The 16,302-nt window shown below is 36.7% G+C and overlaps 1 gene segment (V, D, J or C); it reads right to left on the bottom strand.

Moving 5' to 3' along the window:
* Positions 1 to 11,886: 11,886 nt before the first annotated feature.
* LOC123652745 lies at positions 11,887 to 12,542 on the bottom strand. The segment is given in 2 exon segments: positions 11,887 to 12,293; positions 12,438 to 12,542. Coding segments are annotated over 2 exon segments (459 nt in total).
* Positions 12,543 to 16,302: the final 3,760 nt, after the last annotated feature.

Genomic DNA, 16,302 nt, shown 5'->3' with positions numbered 1-16,302 from the left:
ATAATAATAAAAACATAATATGCTAATTAGAGTGGACATCCTTCCAGATGTCCTTCTGCATGACCTTCCCGATGAAGCTGGGGCTGTGAGGGAAGCCCACGTCCTGGGTGCCAAAGGGAAACCAGTACTGGCAGCCAGGGGAAGGAAGGCCTACTCTTGCACAAATTTCATGCACCAGGCCTCTAGTACACAAAATTCATGCACTGTGTGGGGGAGTGTCTCTCAGCCCATCCAGCACTCTCTCGCAATCTGGGAACCCTTAATCCTTATTGCTCAGCTCTCTTCTCCGTGGAGAGAGGAGAGGCTCCTACCACTTCCACTGCACTCACCAACCATAACTTCACTGACCACCAGGGGGCAGATCCTGCATTGAGCTCTGCCATTTGGTTGATTTGCATATTAAGCTTTTATTATATAGGATAAAAAATTTTTTTCACTATAATTCTCATTGTTGAGTGTTTGGTTCTGCTAGCACAATGGACAAACTCTGTAATAACTTTAATACCTTCTTCCCAGTGAACAACTGAAATGAATAAAGAAAACAGCATGGGATTGGTGCTAATACTTGGGAACATTTCCTTCCACATACAAATCATGTTCTGAAAAATAGAACAAGACTGGAAGGTGTTTCAATGGCTAACTTCTAGATTTTCTTCCCAAGAAAAGAGATGGAATCATGGTTAATAAAGACAATCTTTAAGTGCCTAATTGTCCTAAAGTAGAAGTGTAGGGGCTAGACTTAGGGAAGGGCTGCTAGACAAATAAAAACTATTACAAGTCAAGCTTCTGTTTTCTCCAGATCACAGCATTCAGATGATTCAGTGGTAGAAAAGGGCATGACTGCACATTCAGAAAGCCCACTTTCTGTAAAGCTTGTTTCTAATGAAAACATGAATGATTCACTGATAAATTCACCCACATGTTAAAGCCAGAACAAAAAGGGCATACCTCCAAGAAAGGGACAATACCTGCGAGCTATAGCCACCCACTTTCCCTGAAATAGAGACCAAACCAATTGACCACTAGGCATGCTGCATAAATTAAATCTGATCTTAAATGATTTGCAGGGTAAAAATATGGACAATTCTAAATAAATAACATTAAACATAGCCCAGCTTAATATTTTATGTTAGTGTTTGTATTGTAAGGACTCTAAAAATAATTTTATCTTTTGCCTATTCATTCAACAAATATATATCTATTATGCATCCTGTGAACTAAGTATTTTTCAAACAGAGATAGTGCAGTAATGAAGAAGATAGAAAAGGCAGTGGGAGAGGAAAAATTAAGTAAATGAATTTAAAAAATAAGGTATTTTTAAATAATGATAAGCACTATAAAGACAGTTCAATACTATGTTGAAATAGTTACTCTTGAGATAAGAAAAGGTATCTGCTCTATATATCTGCTCCACTTAAACACTTACTTTGTGTTACCAGACAAGTTATTTAATTTTCTTAAATTCAATTTTCTTTTCTGTAAGCAGCCACTGTCTTCCTGTTGGGCACTGGGCTAAGCATTGGCATTTATCATCTCATTTATTTTCCATAATAACTCTGGGTGGTAGATACTACCAATACCCACTTTGTAGGGATGAAGAACCTGAAGCATAAAATTTATTAAGTAAGTTACCCAAGGTCACTCAACTAATGAGTGGTAGATCAAGAAATCCAACCCAAGTCCCTGGTCTCTAACACTTTGCTACACTGCCTCCATAAAGGAGGGTGAAATCAACCTTGAAAAATTCCTATAAAAATTAAATGAGAACATGCAAATCACTCAGTACAATAACTTCCTACCTTAGGCACTCAATCAGATGCATGCAGTGTATAAAATACTGAGGCAATGAAATACATAATCTGAAATGAGGTTGAAGTGGAGTCTGTCCACAAGATAAAACTCAACATTTTTATGAGGTGTATTTTGTAGTTTATGTAGCATATTTCATTTATTTTTCTAAGTATCCATGGTCTATCATGTTTCTTACTGTTAATGGGAAAACAGTGCATTTGAATGTTATATTGAAAGAGTGGGGCAAATTTTCTAAGAAGCAGTGTCCACTAAAGTGGTTTATTTTCTCCCATCACTGGCTCTTTCTCCCACTTCTCAGGATATTTATATACTACAATATAGGACAGAGCAATAGACACAATTACATTTAACATCAAAACAACAACAAATAAACAAACAAAAAACCTCTCAGTTAATGCAAAATGCAAAGCTTCATTTCCAAGACATTCTATTACTCTACAACCTAAAACATGCCATCTCCTATATGTGTCATTTTGAAGTCAATCACTCACATCTGGGAGGGCAAGAGATTAAAACCCAAACAGTCCTCCTGAATCTTCTGTTGCATGATTACAGCATTGGGAATGTTATTATTTTTTTTCCAGCTTTTTTTTATTTCAAGGAAAAATGATTTTAAATGTAATAATGTTATATGCAATAAAGATAAATACCTCAAGAATAAAAAGATTTTAAGTATAATAATATTACCCAAACTGTACGAACACAGTATGGTATCACAAAAGTTGTAGGAAATATTAAGAATCTGAAAATAACAGGATTACTTCTATTATATTCTAGTATATTTTCCCCCTCTGGCTCTATTTTTGTTCATCAGTTTGTGTTGTTCATTATATTCCACAAATGAGTGAGATCATGTGATATTTATCTTTGTCCAACTGGCATATTTTCCTTAGCATAATGCTCTCCAGGTCCATCCATGCTGTTGCAAATGGTAGGAGTTCCTTCTTTTTTACTGCAGCATAGTATTCCATTGTGTAGATGTACCACAGTTCTTTAATCCACTCATCTGCTGATAGGCATTTAGGTTGTTTCCAAATCTTAGCTATTGTAAATTGTGCTGCTATGACCATAAGGGTACATATATTCTTTCTGATTTGTGTTTCTGATTTCTTGGGGTATATTCCTAGAAGTGGGATTATTGGGTCAAATGAGAGTTCCATTTTTAATTTATTGAGGAAACTCCATACTTTTGTGAATCCATGTGCACTTGAGAAGAATGTATATTCTTCTGCGTTGGGGTGAAATGTTCTATAAATGTCTATTAGATCCATCTGATCCAGTGTGTCCTTTAGAGTCTCTGTTTCCTTGTTAAATTTTTGTCTGGAAGATCTGTCCAGGGAAGTCAGAGGGGTGTTAAAGTCCCCTACTATGGCTATACTAGTATTGTTGTCATTCTCTCCATTAAAGTCCTCTAGAAGTTTATATATATATATATATATATATATATATATATATATATATATATGCATCTATACTGGGTGCATAAATGTTTCCCAGGGTTATATCCTCTTGTTGGACCAATCCCTTTAGTATTATGTAGTGACCTTTGTTGTTTCTTATGATGGCCTTCATTTTAAAGTCTACTTTGTTGGATATGAGTATTGCTACTCCAGCTTTTTTTCTTTTTCTTTTCCATTTGCATGGAAATTTTTTCCCATTCATCCTGTGTGTGCCTTTTGTTTTGAGGTGGATCTCTTGTAGACAACATAGAGTTGGGTCATGTTTTTGTATCCCTTCAGCTATCCTACACCTTTGGATTAAAGCATTTAATCCATTTAGGATTATTATTGAGAGATATTTATTTATAGCCATTTTAATTCTGTATGGCTAGGACTCTCTCTGTTTTTTCTTCTCAGCAATTCCTTACAGCAATCCCTTTAGCATTTCATGTAATGAACTCCTTTAGGTTTTTTTTTTTTTTTTTTTTTTTTTTTTTTTTTTTTTTTTGTCTAGGAAGCTCTTTTATTAGACTATTTTGAATGATAGCCTTGCTGGATATAGTAATCTTAGTCTCAGATACTTGCTTTACATTACCTTGAGTACTTTAAGCCATTCCCTTCAGGCCTGTAGAGTTTCTGGTGTGAAATCAGGTGTCAGCTTTATGGGAACTCCTTTGTAGATAACAGTTTTCTTTTCTCTTGCTGCCTTTAAGATTCTTTGTCTTTAAATTTGGCATTTTAATTATGATGTATTTGGGCATGGGTCTCTTTAGGTTCTTCTTGTTGGGGTTCTCTGTGCCTCCTAAATTTGTGTGACTTTTTCCTTTATCAGGTTAAGGAAGTTTTCTATTATTAGTTCTTCAAACACCTTCTCTATTCCTTTCTCTCTTTTTGCCTCTTCTGGCACTCCTACTATTCTAATATTGTTACATTTTACATTGTCCCACAGCTCCCTTAAGCTGTCCTCCTGTTTTTTAATTCTTTTTTTTTTTTTTTTGTTCTCTAATGGAGTGATATTTTCAAATTCACTGATTTGATCCTCAACTTCCCCTAATTTGCTGTGTATTAATTCTAATGTGTTCTTTATTTGTGTTATGTCATTCTTTATCCTAGACTGTTCTTTTTTCATAGTTACTATATCTTTTTTCATACTGTTGAGCATTTTTAACATCCTTACTCTGTACTCTGTTTCAGATAAATTTCTTATCTCTACTTTATCTCTTCTTCTGGAGAATTCTCTAAGTTCTTTCAATTAGGGGTTGTTTCTTTGTTTCTTCATTTTGGTTGTCTGGGTTTGTGACTATGTATTAGGTAGATCCTTTACACCTCTCAATCTCTAGTGCAGGACAGTGTTAAAGGCTGTTTCTGTTTCTCAATGGGAAGGTTATTGAATTTGGTTTAGCAATGGTAGCTCCTGATGTGATTGGGCTTTGGCATTGTTAACTAATGAACACTGGAGGGCAGCAGGGAAGCCAGGGTAAGCATCACAAAGTATCCTAGCAGGACACCAGGTGGCAGTGCTTCAGGAAAGAACTTCTTTCATGATACTTGGAGTATGCTAGTGTTCTCAAGGAAGGAACATAGAGATTTAGATAAGGCTTCACAAAGTGGGGACATTTAGGTAAAAATGTAAAGGAACTTCAGAATTACACCATGCATATGTGTGAGCAGGTATCATTACAGGCAGGGAGGACAAAGGCAAGAGGTAAAGTTTGATATGGCAACATGCTTGGAGTACTTCAGGATTAGTATCTATTGCTTCTGATGAGAAGTTGGGCAACATTCTTAATGATGTTTCATAGCACATGTTTCAATTTTATCTTGGTAATAGCAAGATTTTTTCCCAACTAAACAGACATTCTGAATATGGATTTGTCTTTAATGTCTGCAATGCTTCTACCAAAACCATAATGGTGGACTTGCAGAATTTCCTATTCAATTTATGACATTCCACATAACATTTCCCCAGAATAAGGAGCTTGTTTTTATAGAAAATCAAGAACTGCAGTAAATGGAGATGCTTGCTATGAGCAAAGATATTTTAGAGTAGGTAATGGAAGAGGTTTTTAAAAATACCTGCTACAATCTTGAAATTCTTTGCAGAAACAATGTCTAGAATAATTATAAAAATAATTTCTTACTTGATATAAATATATTTATGTATTTATTAACCATTTTTACTTCCCTCTTCTGTTTGTAGCATAAGGTATGCTAATAAAAATTAATCTTATACAGTATCTCTTTATATTTCAGTAATTAAGTTAAAGGATATCTATGGGAGAGTAGAAAGAAGAAAGTATACCACCCAAAGATGGATAAATTAACTTTGTGTCTTCTTTTCAGTTTAGTTTGGTTTTTATGTGGCACTGTGGTTGCTTTGTAACCATCTGAAAATATATTTATTTTATTACTCTGGGTTAGGATTGATCATGCAAGAGACTTGTGCAAGATTTAGAAGGTAGTAGTAATGCAGCAGCCATATTTATTTTTTTATGTTCTGCATGTTGGTGCAGGGCTCCAGGCACTCACACATGTTGCTTCTGATCTGATAGCTCATCTTATTGCTGACTATAACTCCACCTCCTGCCAGATCTACTTCTTCAGCTTCTGTTTGTCTTGATCCAAGTATGTAAGTAGCTTGCTGGCAAATGACACCCACTTTTCCTGAAGGTCACTCACCACTATGAGATTGAAGGAGGCAAGAGGCAGACAAGTTTTAGTTTGTCTTTATGGCTTCCAATAGTACTCGTGAGTTCTAGTATATTTTTACAGACCACAGTTGGTCCATACTTTTGTCCATGTTCAACTTTCCTTCACAAATACTACTCTAGCTGACTTATAGTAAATTCAGGTTCACTGCCAGATGCAAGCACATACTTTGTGTAGACTCCTCCACCAGTTCCAGAAATTGCATGAATTCTAATTCTTATAATTAGTTTCTTAAGCTACACCACTGTGGTGGTTCTGCTTCTCTGATTGCACCCTAACTGACTCAACCCCTAAAAGAAAAGATCTAAGGAAATGCTTTTCATGATGATTCCAGATAACAAGATGCAGATTTGTATGTGAGCATCTTTTTATGACTGACAATGTATTAGAAGAAAGCTACATTTGGACACCTGTTGCCAAATGACACAGAAAGAGGTTTTACCTAGAATTAAGTCTTCTGATTCAGACCACAGATTAAGCAACCATAGCCACTGCCATTTTTGTGTCTGGGATCGGCAGGTGTACATTTCAGCGTGGCTTCTTTAGTGGGGGGGCTCTCTGAATGAGGTCTGGGGTTTTTGTTCAGCTTTTACCACTACTTTAAACACCGTGAGTTCCCACAAAACACAGAAATATGTTGCTGAATCTTCGAGCCGTAAGTCTGAAATGGTGAGGCTGATGGACTTAGTGGCTTTCTGGAAGTTTATAGAATAGCGGCCATTCCTTGCATTCTGGCCAGAAGAAGCCTGGTTAATAAGGAAAATGAGCTTTCCACTTGTCAGCTGCTTATACCAAAATATATAGTAGTAGCTTTCACTTGTTTCATACCGACAGTTCAAGGTGGTGACTAGTGCCCCCTCTTGCTTCTCTGTGACTAGCTGGTCTTGAATAACTTTCTGAGCCATGCTGGATCCTGTGTGGGGGTGGAAATCAGAAAACAGAGCTGATGTAGTGAATAAAATACTATAAGAGTTAGAATAATTCAGGACTCAACAACAGACCAAGTTGAAACCATAATCTGCCTGCTTTTCTCCCCTCCCCTTTTCCTCCTCGAGTCCATGTGAAATACCACATGCCTGTGTGCTATCCTTTCATCCTGCATATTCTCACCCTTGTTTGGAACCATCCCTACCAGAGAAGATGAAGACCACGAATCCCCACAGCAGGCTGGAGAACAGCATGTGGCACATATTCCTCCACACAAATGTGTCTTGTGCTGCCCAAGCTGAGAGTTTGGTGGCTCTGTGTGCCTGCACATGTATATATGTAGTTCCTGGGTTCTGATGCTGCTCCCCAAACAGGAAATAGGGTTTCTTAAGTTCATTGACCACATGATCTATGCACAGTTGAGAAAAGAGTCTGGCTCTCTCCAAACCTTTATTTTGTCTATTTGTCTTTCACTGGTAATTAAGTTAAGCAGTACCTGAAAGGGGGCATGGAGAAAGCAATCAGTATTAAAGGTCAGAGCTGAACAGAACTGAAAATTGAACTAGTTGACATACATTGATCATTTTCAGAAGAAAAATTTGGGAGACCCATTTAAAATGCATTTTATTATGTGCTGTGAACCATCTTTATAATCTACTTACTTGTCACTAATTTAGCCTGTACTTACATTCTTTCATCCAGAATCCAATCAATTTAAAAAACAAACAAACAAACAAACAAACAAAAAAACCTCACAGATCTTTGGATTTATTGATGAAAGGCAATCCTATCCAAAATTCTTCTAGAACTCTGAAAAGGATCAGGAACTTCAGTCCTGTTGTCTCCATAAGAAGAAATGTATTTACTAGTTCATCTGTCCTTGAAACTGCAGACTTAAAGGCCATACCCCTATCAACCAATAGGTTATTTCCTTCACTACTTCAAGATCCGTTGTACCCCCAAATTTCCCAGCTCTCAGGTAACCATTGCTGTGTATTATTTGACTGAGGATTAGTTTGCCTATTTTAGAATTTCATGTAAAGGAATCAAAAGGATGTTTTGTATATGGAATCTTGCTAGGCATTTGCTTATATATATTGTTATGAGTAGAGGTGGTTCTGTTCATTTTACACCTGACTGGTATTCCACTGTATATGTATAACACAATTTATTTAATCTGGCATTTGTGGATATTTTCTCTAGTTAATTGCTATTATGAATAAAGCTGCTATGACCATCTTATATGAAATGAAAATAAGTTTTCATTTCCCTTGGGCAAATGCTTGGAAGAAGAACTGCTGGGTGTGGTAGATATATATTTAATTTTTTGAGAAACTGCTAAAGTGGTTACCCATTTACATTCCAATTCAGTTTCTGAATCTGACTATCTTACATGCTTGCTTTTTATTTTGAATAATTTTTTACTTGCACAAAAGTTGTAAAAACATTGCAAACTTAAATTTTTCATTTCTCTAGCATAAGAATTAGGAGTGTGATTGCTAAGTTGTAAGGTAAGTTAAATTTTAACTGTATGTGAAACTGCTGAACTGTTTTTCATAGTGATTCTACCACTCACCCACCAGCAATGTACCAGTGATTCCATTTCTCTTCCTCATTGCTAGAACTTAGTATAATCAATGTTTTATTTTTATTTTTATTTTATTTTAACTCTTCTGGCAGATGTGGAATGCTGTCTCATTGTTGTTTTAATTTACATTTCCCTAATGGTTGATAATGTTGGACATATGTTCATTGTTTATTTATATGCTTATTTCCCTGTCTCATACCCTCTTTGGTGAAGGTCTCTGTGAGTCTTTTGTCTATTTTTAAATTGCATTATTTGTGGTGTTTTTTTTTCCTATTGATTTTAGGCAGTTCTTTATATTCATAAATATATATATATATATCCTACCTAATAAAAGAGTAATATGCAAATTAACCATCACTCTGCTATACCCACCAGCCATGCCCACTAGCTCCAATCAGAGCTAGTGTGCAAATAAACACAACCCAGATGGCTACAGCCAAAGAGAAAGTAGGAGGGAGGCTTAGGTTTCTCAGGCAATAGAGGAAGATAAGCTTTCTGCCTACCCTTGCCAGCCTAGGCCTCTACTCAACACTACAAAGTTGCCATTATAGAAGGTAAACAAATCCAAACAGAAATGGTAGCAGCCACAGAGTGAGCAGGAGGCTTGGCTCTGCTCCAGTCTACAAAGTTTCCATTGTAGAAGGTAAATAAATTCCAGATACCAGGGCCTCTGCTTGGGTCACCAGGTTGTGTGGCTGGCCTTCAAACCACCACAGGCCCTTAGCCCAAGGCCGCCCCATGTCCCAAGGGAACCCCCACCCTGACCCAGGACACCCTTCAGGCCAAACCAGCTGGCCCCCACCTGTGCATCAGGCCTCTATCCTATCTAATAAAAGAGTAATATATGATTGACCATCACTCCAACATACAATAGCTGCCCCCATGTGGTCAAAGATGGATGCCCCCATGTGGACACAAGATGGCCACCATAAGATGGCCAGCAGGGGAGGGCAGTTGAAGGTGATCAACCCTGCAGGGGAGGGCAGTTAGGGGTGACCAGGCCAGCAGAGGAGGTAAGTTGGGGGCAAATAGACTGGCAGGGGAGCAGTTAGACATCAATCAGGCTGGCATGGGAGTGGTTAGGGGGTGATCAGGCTGGCAGTTAGGGGCAATCAGGAAGGCAGGCAGGTGAGCAGTTGGGGGCCAGCAGTCCTGGATTGTGAGAGGGATGTCTCACTGCCTGTTTAGGCCCGATGCCACTGGGATAGGGCCTAAACAGGCAGTCGGACATCCCTTGAGGGGTCCCAGATTGGAGAGGGTGCAAGCTGGGCTAAGGGACACCCCCCCCTCCCCACCCTTGTGCACGAATTTTGTGCACCAGGCCTCTAACTATATATATATATATATATATATATATATATATATATATATATATATATATATATATAATGTGTGTGTGTGTGTGTGTGTGTGTGTGTGTGTGTGTGTGTGTGTATGTGTGTGTGTGTGTGTATGTATGCCATTACTTTGATAGAAATATATTTTGGAACTATTTCCTAACAATTTGTGGTTTGTCTTTTTTATTCTTCTACCAGTATCTTTTACATGGGAAAATTTTTAATTTAATGAACTCTAAGTTATTCATTATGAATTAGACTTTTGGTGTCATGTCAAAAGTCTCTTGGTCTAACCTTAGGTCATGTATACCTTCTCTTATATTTTTTAAAAAAGATTTATAGTTTTACATTTTACACTAGGATTAATGATCCATTTTGAGATTCTCCTCAAATTTTTTGAATAAGTTGTGAAGTTTAGAGCAAGATTCAATTATTTGCTTATGAAAAACAAGTTGTTATACATAATTTGTTAATTAGAATTTGAATTGACTTTGCATCTTTGTAAAAAATATTAGTTTTTCTCATTTGTGTAGCTCTACTTCTATGCTCTTACTCAGTGGCATAAAATTGTCAATGATATACTTTTATTTTAGTTTAATTGTTAAAGAGTCTGTAATATGTTTTTCTTCCTTCCTTATATTTATAATTAACTAGAGGCCCAGTGCACAAAGTTCATGCATGGTGGGGGTCCCCTCATCCCAGCCTGGACCCTCTCCAATCTGGGACCCGTCGGGGGAATGTTTGACTGCCAGTCAGACATCCCTCTCACAATCCAGGACTGCTGGCTCCTAACTGCTCATCTGCCTGCCTGCCTGATCACCCCTAACTGCCCTCCCCACCAGCCTGATTAACCCTCACTGCCCCTGCCTGCCATCCTGATCACCCCTCACTGCCACCCCGCTGACCTGGTCACCCCTCACTGCCCCTCTGCTGGCCTGGTTGCCCCATGCAGCCTGCTGTTCAGTTGTTACTGTGAGGGCATTGTGACCAATTTCCATATAACCCTTTTATTAGTATAGATGTTTTTGCTCTCTTTTCCCTTGGTAAGTCTACTGAAGTATATATTAATTTCATAATAATTTTCAGAAAATTTTATATATATATATATATATATATATATATATATATATATATCTTAATATATTTTATTGATTTTTTACAGAGAGGAAGGGAGAGAGATAGAGAGCCAGAAACATTGATGGGAGAGAAACATCAACCAGCTGCCTCTTGCACATCCCCTACTGAGGATGTGCCCGCAGCCAAGGTACATGCCCTTGACCGGAATCGAACCCTGTACCTTTCAGTCCACAGACCGATGCTCTACCACTGAACCAAACCGGTTTCGGTCAGAAAATTATATTTCTAATATGTTATCTGTATTATTGTTTTATATGTCACCAATTTGACTTTTTTATTGTTTCCTTCTTTTAGCTTACATCAGTTTTAATTTGTTCTTTTTGTATTCTTTTGTTGAAAGCTTTGATCATTGTTTTTCAACCTTTTTTTCTTTAGTAATATAGGTATATAGGTATTTTAAGTTATAAATTTCCTTCTATATACTATGTTAGCTGCATCTCATAATATATATGTATATGTATGTTTTTTCATTACACTTTTCAAAAATGTCTTCTAGCTTTAGCTGATGTGGCTCAATTGGTTGAAGCATTTCCCATGCACTGGAAAGTCTCAGGTTTGATTCTTGGTCAGGGCTGATATGGGAAGCAACCACCAATCTCTCATCTCTCTTTTCCCTCTCTCTCTCTCTCTCTCTCTCTCTCTCTCTCTCTCTCTCTCTCTTTCTCTGTCTCTCTCTCTCTCTCTCATAGCAATAAAAATAAATTCCATGATGTTAAAAAAGAATATGTACATATATATTTATAATACTTATTGTAATTGATTTTTCAACCTGTAGCTTATTTTAAAGTTTAGTGCTTAAATTTTAAATATTTGGGAGTTTTTAGATATATTTTTGCAATTGATTTTCTAAATCAATTCCATTTTGGTCAAAGAATAAATTCTGTATAATTTCAGTCCTTTAAAATATATTAAGACTTTTAAATGGCCAAACAGATTTTTAAGTGTGTGTGATTATCTCATCTGCATGACAGGGTTTGTCTGGAGTCTTGCTGCTGGTTTCAGTACAGGCTGAGGTGCCTGGAGAGCACTGTGCACTTGCTGCACAGAAGTAGGTGGCTGAGTCTCCAGGCTCAGAGGCCATGATGTGCAATGAGAAGTGTTTGGTATTTTTGTTGAACAAAACTGTGAATCTTCCATCTTCTTCTTTACTTCTAACGGAACGTATGGCTATTAATAATTCAGGGCCTTTACCAGGGTATTGCCGGTACCATGGGAAGTAGTCAAATGCACTGTTCTCATAAGTACAGTTCATAATTGAAATCTCTCCTTCCTGGAGTAACAAAGATTGAGGGCTCTGTTTCACCTGCTGCTGGTCACGTTTTTCCTTCTGTTGGCCATTCACCCCTGCTTAAAAGGAAAAAAAAGTCATTAAGTTCCCTAAATTATATTTTCTTCTTAAAGTTTCTATCTGCATAAGTTTGTCCATACCCCAATTTTCTTATTTGCCCCTATTAATGATATGCCCAGAGTTTCTCCTCCACAACTCACAGCCTAGTTGAAGCCATAGAATTAAAAATGACGCTCTCATGATCTTATTCATTTCCTGGAACCAAAGGTTAGTGACAGCTCTAGTGATCTATGGTCTTCTCAGCCAGCTGGAACTATGAGCTTAAAAATTCACACCTGCTTTTATTCTTTCAACTGGCCCCACCCTTTCACATGTACTTTCACATAAAGTTATTTCTGTCAAAGAAAGCACTTCCTCTTTTTGCCCTAACTTAGAATTGCTGAAAATACTTTTATTAGGAATGAAAAATCCCCTACACACATATAGATAAGGATCAGTTTAGAATTTCTCTCTCTCTCATTCCTCCTCTTCCTTTCCTCACACCTCCTAGAACGTTAAAATTGTGTGCTAGGACAATTTTGATATGTCAATGGATATTATATTATTTGACAGTGGGGAAAAGAGGAATTCTCACAAAGCCACAAGATTAGCATATATAGAAACATTTTTTATCATAAATATAAATTGAAGTCTATTGGGGACACACAAGTAGCATAATATCTCATTACAAGCTAAGGCCATAGATCAAAACATAGAGATTATATTGTCCCTTTGCCTTCCGGGAACTTAGAATTTTATTATAAACTTTCAGTGAGGAAAATAAATTGACAAGTACCAGAAAGATGTATTTTAGAGGAGCTGTGGTCTCTTAATAGATGAGAGAGGATAGAAAAATTCTGTAGACATCAGAAAATATGAGGCCATGACCATCCAGTAATGCAGCATTTTTGGAAGCTTTCATTGTGGGTTTGAACAAACACTGAACATTTTCTTTAGACTTTATCCTCATGGATGAGATATAAATATATGAAAAAATCAATTTGGCTTTTCATGTAACACAGCAGGGCATACAGACATAAGTTGAAGATAAATTCCAAAACTGCCTTAAAAGTAGGATTGATCTGTATTCTCAATAACAGATGTTAAAATAAATAAGAAGCACATTTTTGAAGTCCAGAGAGAATTTTATTATTTGTATTTTTATATCATCTCAAATTCAATCATCACAGTCTAACAGGAGACAATGATAGGAGTCTCTATTCCTCAATCTAAATCCAGTTTATTTAACCCCAATTTTTTCAGGGAATTTTTAAAATTATTTGTTGAAATTTTATGTGATTTTTTCTTTTTCATTTATTCAGTCAATAATGTATACATTTAATATATATTTACTTAGTGCCCAATAAGTGCCTATAAATGTGCAATACTTGGGTCTCATTCATGAAAGAGACACAGCCTCAATCTTTAATCAATCTAGGCCCAATATTCAAGAACAGTCAGATAAAATTATGCATCTGTACCATGTGACAAAAAAAAAGAGTAAAAAACTGTGCTTATGGGCCCTGTTAGAGAAGGATTCTGTTGAAGGAGATGCTTGAACTGAGACTTACACCATCCCATCAATAGATTTCCCAGTAAAAAGAATGGGATAAGAGAATTTTGTGCACAGATTAGTGTGGCTGGATATTGAGGTTACTCATGGGTAAAAACATTAGAAATTTATATTAGAGAAGCTAATGTGGCCCTGACCTTGAAGGGAAATCTGTATTACTCAAAGAATTGTTGGTCTCCAAAGCTATTTTTATCAAACTGGTTAGATTAGAAGAGACACATATTATTTAGGTGAATGGATAAATACATACATACAGACATGATTAATAGCTATCAATTAAAACAAAGGAATAGTTAATAATACTGGATTTTAAAAAATAATAATTTCTACCTACTTGATGGATATGTATACATGCAAACATTTATCTTCCCCAAAGCAGCATTGCCCCTTTGTGGCCATTTAGAGAAGTTACACTGAATCATTTTCTACAGCTTCTTAAAAGTGTGCTCAGCAACCCTTGTGTCAATCACAGCATTGAAACAAATGGCTTAGTCTTCTTGAGCCAAAGATTTCTTCAGATAGAAGGAGATTTTGTTGCGGTCCACTATGAAACCTTTGGTAGTCTTTACTGAGGTGTATCTCAAGCAGATCTGAAGGCATTGGCTGGGATCTGGGCCATACCAATAGAAAACAAGGGTCCTGAAATAGTCTTAGTAGCATCTCACCTGCCCTAGAATCCCTTCAGAAGCAAAAATTGGCCATTAGGGTGAGTCATTGCATAAGGCTTTCCTTCCTCCTATACTATAAACATCTGATGCTGGTGAGCCCTTCAGAATGAACATGTTCTTAAATAAATTGTAAATTAAATTCTACTTGATATAGTCATTATTTTGTTTTTGCCAGCATAATGGGTTTATAGTAATCTCATGCATTTCCATGATAACTAATGATATAGAACAGAGGTTGGCAAACTTTTTCCATAAAGGGTCAAATAGTAAATATTTTTGGCTTTTGCAGGCCATTCAGTCTGTTGCAACTATTGAAGTCTGCCATTGTACCAAGAAAAAAGTCATTGATAATCCTATATAATAAAAGGCTAATATGCAAATTGTCCCCATGGGTGGGAGTTCAACCAATCAGAAGTTAGATGTACATTGACCACCAGGGGGCAATGCAGAACATGATGGGTATTGACAACACAGTGCTGGCAGCCTGTGGCAGTGGAGGTGCTGCTGGACCCGATGGGCCCCAACAAGAGTGGGACTGTGGCCGGATGGTGGAGCAGGTGAGTGGATGGCACCAGGCCCCCAATTGCTCTGCTGGTTGCCCCTGATCACCAGCAAGGCCTAGGGAACCTACCCATCCACAAATTTCATGCACTAGGCCTCTAGTACATTAATAAAGTGAGCAGTGCTGTGTTACAATTAAACTTATATATAAAAGTAAAAACTGACTGGATTTGGTTCTTGGGCCATATTTTGTTGGCCCCTGATGTATAGCATCTTTTTATGTGTTTATTAGTCATTCATATATCTTTTATGAAGAGTCTGTTAAAATATTTTGCCCATTTTTAAACTGAGTAATTTATTCTTTATTAAGATTCTTTTTAAATGGCATGTTCTTCATACAATACATAATCTCCTTACTATGTGGACACAATCACCCTAAAAGTAATCCCATAACTTCTTTGAAAAATCTGCCTTTAGAATCAGTTACTTGGCAGATATACAGAACAGTAAACATCATGATTCTGAGCTGTAATGAAAAACTCAGTTTCCCATCATCATAAATGTTTATGATTTTACAAGTTCTGATATCATGTCAGCTACTTCTGCTGATGTTGGGTTTCAAACAAAGACAGACATCCTTGATGTTAGGTTTGTTGCGAATGTAAAAGAAAAACAGTAAAAAATGTTGCTAAAGTTCAAACATCCCATAGGAAATATGCACTGACAGCTGTCAAAGGATAAGACAAACTGTAATAGGATTTATGCTCTAGAGCTTCCCACAATATCAGGCTGTCAGGAACATCACCTGAAATCAGACCCTTTTTTAGCCTTTTCCCATTCCTGATTCAGGTGCATAAATCCTCATCTCAAGGCCTGCCACTGGGTAACAGGTCCTAAAATGGTGGGTATTTAAGTAGTTTGTTCATTATTTTCATTGGTAAAAAATAACAGTACTTTTCATAATTATGATGTGTTCAATATACGTGTTATACATGTTGGACATTGTAAAACCCAACACTAATAAAGTTTCTGTTAAAGAGTTAAAAGCTTTGAAGAGATTAGCCTTAATCTTCATTTATTTTAAACAAAACATCTAAGCACAATTAGTGTTTGATTTAAGAAAAAACAAGGCATTCCTGTTTTTTATCATTAATATTCTAAAAAATACAGGATGGTTTTATGATGGTGAGACATGATATTTGATTAATTACATTTGTGGCAGGGTTAGGCTAAGGACAAGATGACAACTTAATTTCTCAATGAAGAAAGTCAATGCATTTCAAA

Source organism: Pipistrellus kuhlii, unplaced genomic scaffold (genome assembly GCF_014108245.1).
Source record: "Pipistrellus kuhlii isolate mPipKuh1 unplaced genomic scaffold, mPipKuh1.p scaffold_m20_p_1, whole genome shotgun sequence".
Lineage (NCBI taxonomy): Eukaryota > Metazoa > Chordata > Mammalia > Chiroptera > Vespertilionidae > Pipistrellus > Pipistrellus kuhlii.
The sequence above is the reverse complement of the archived record's forward strand: the minus strand, read 5'-3'. Positions and strand labels throughout refer to the sequence as shown.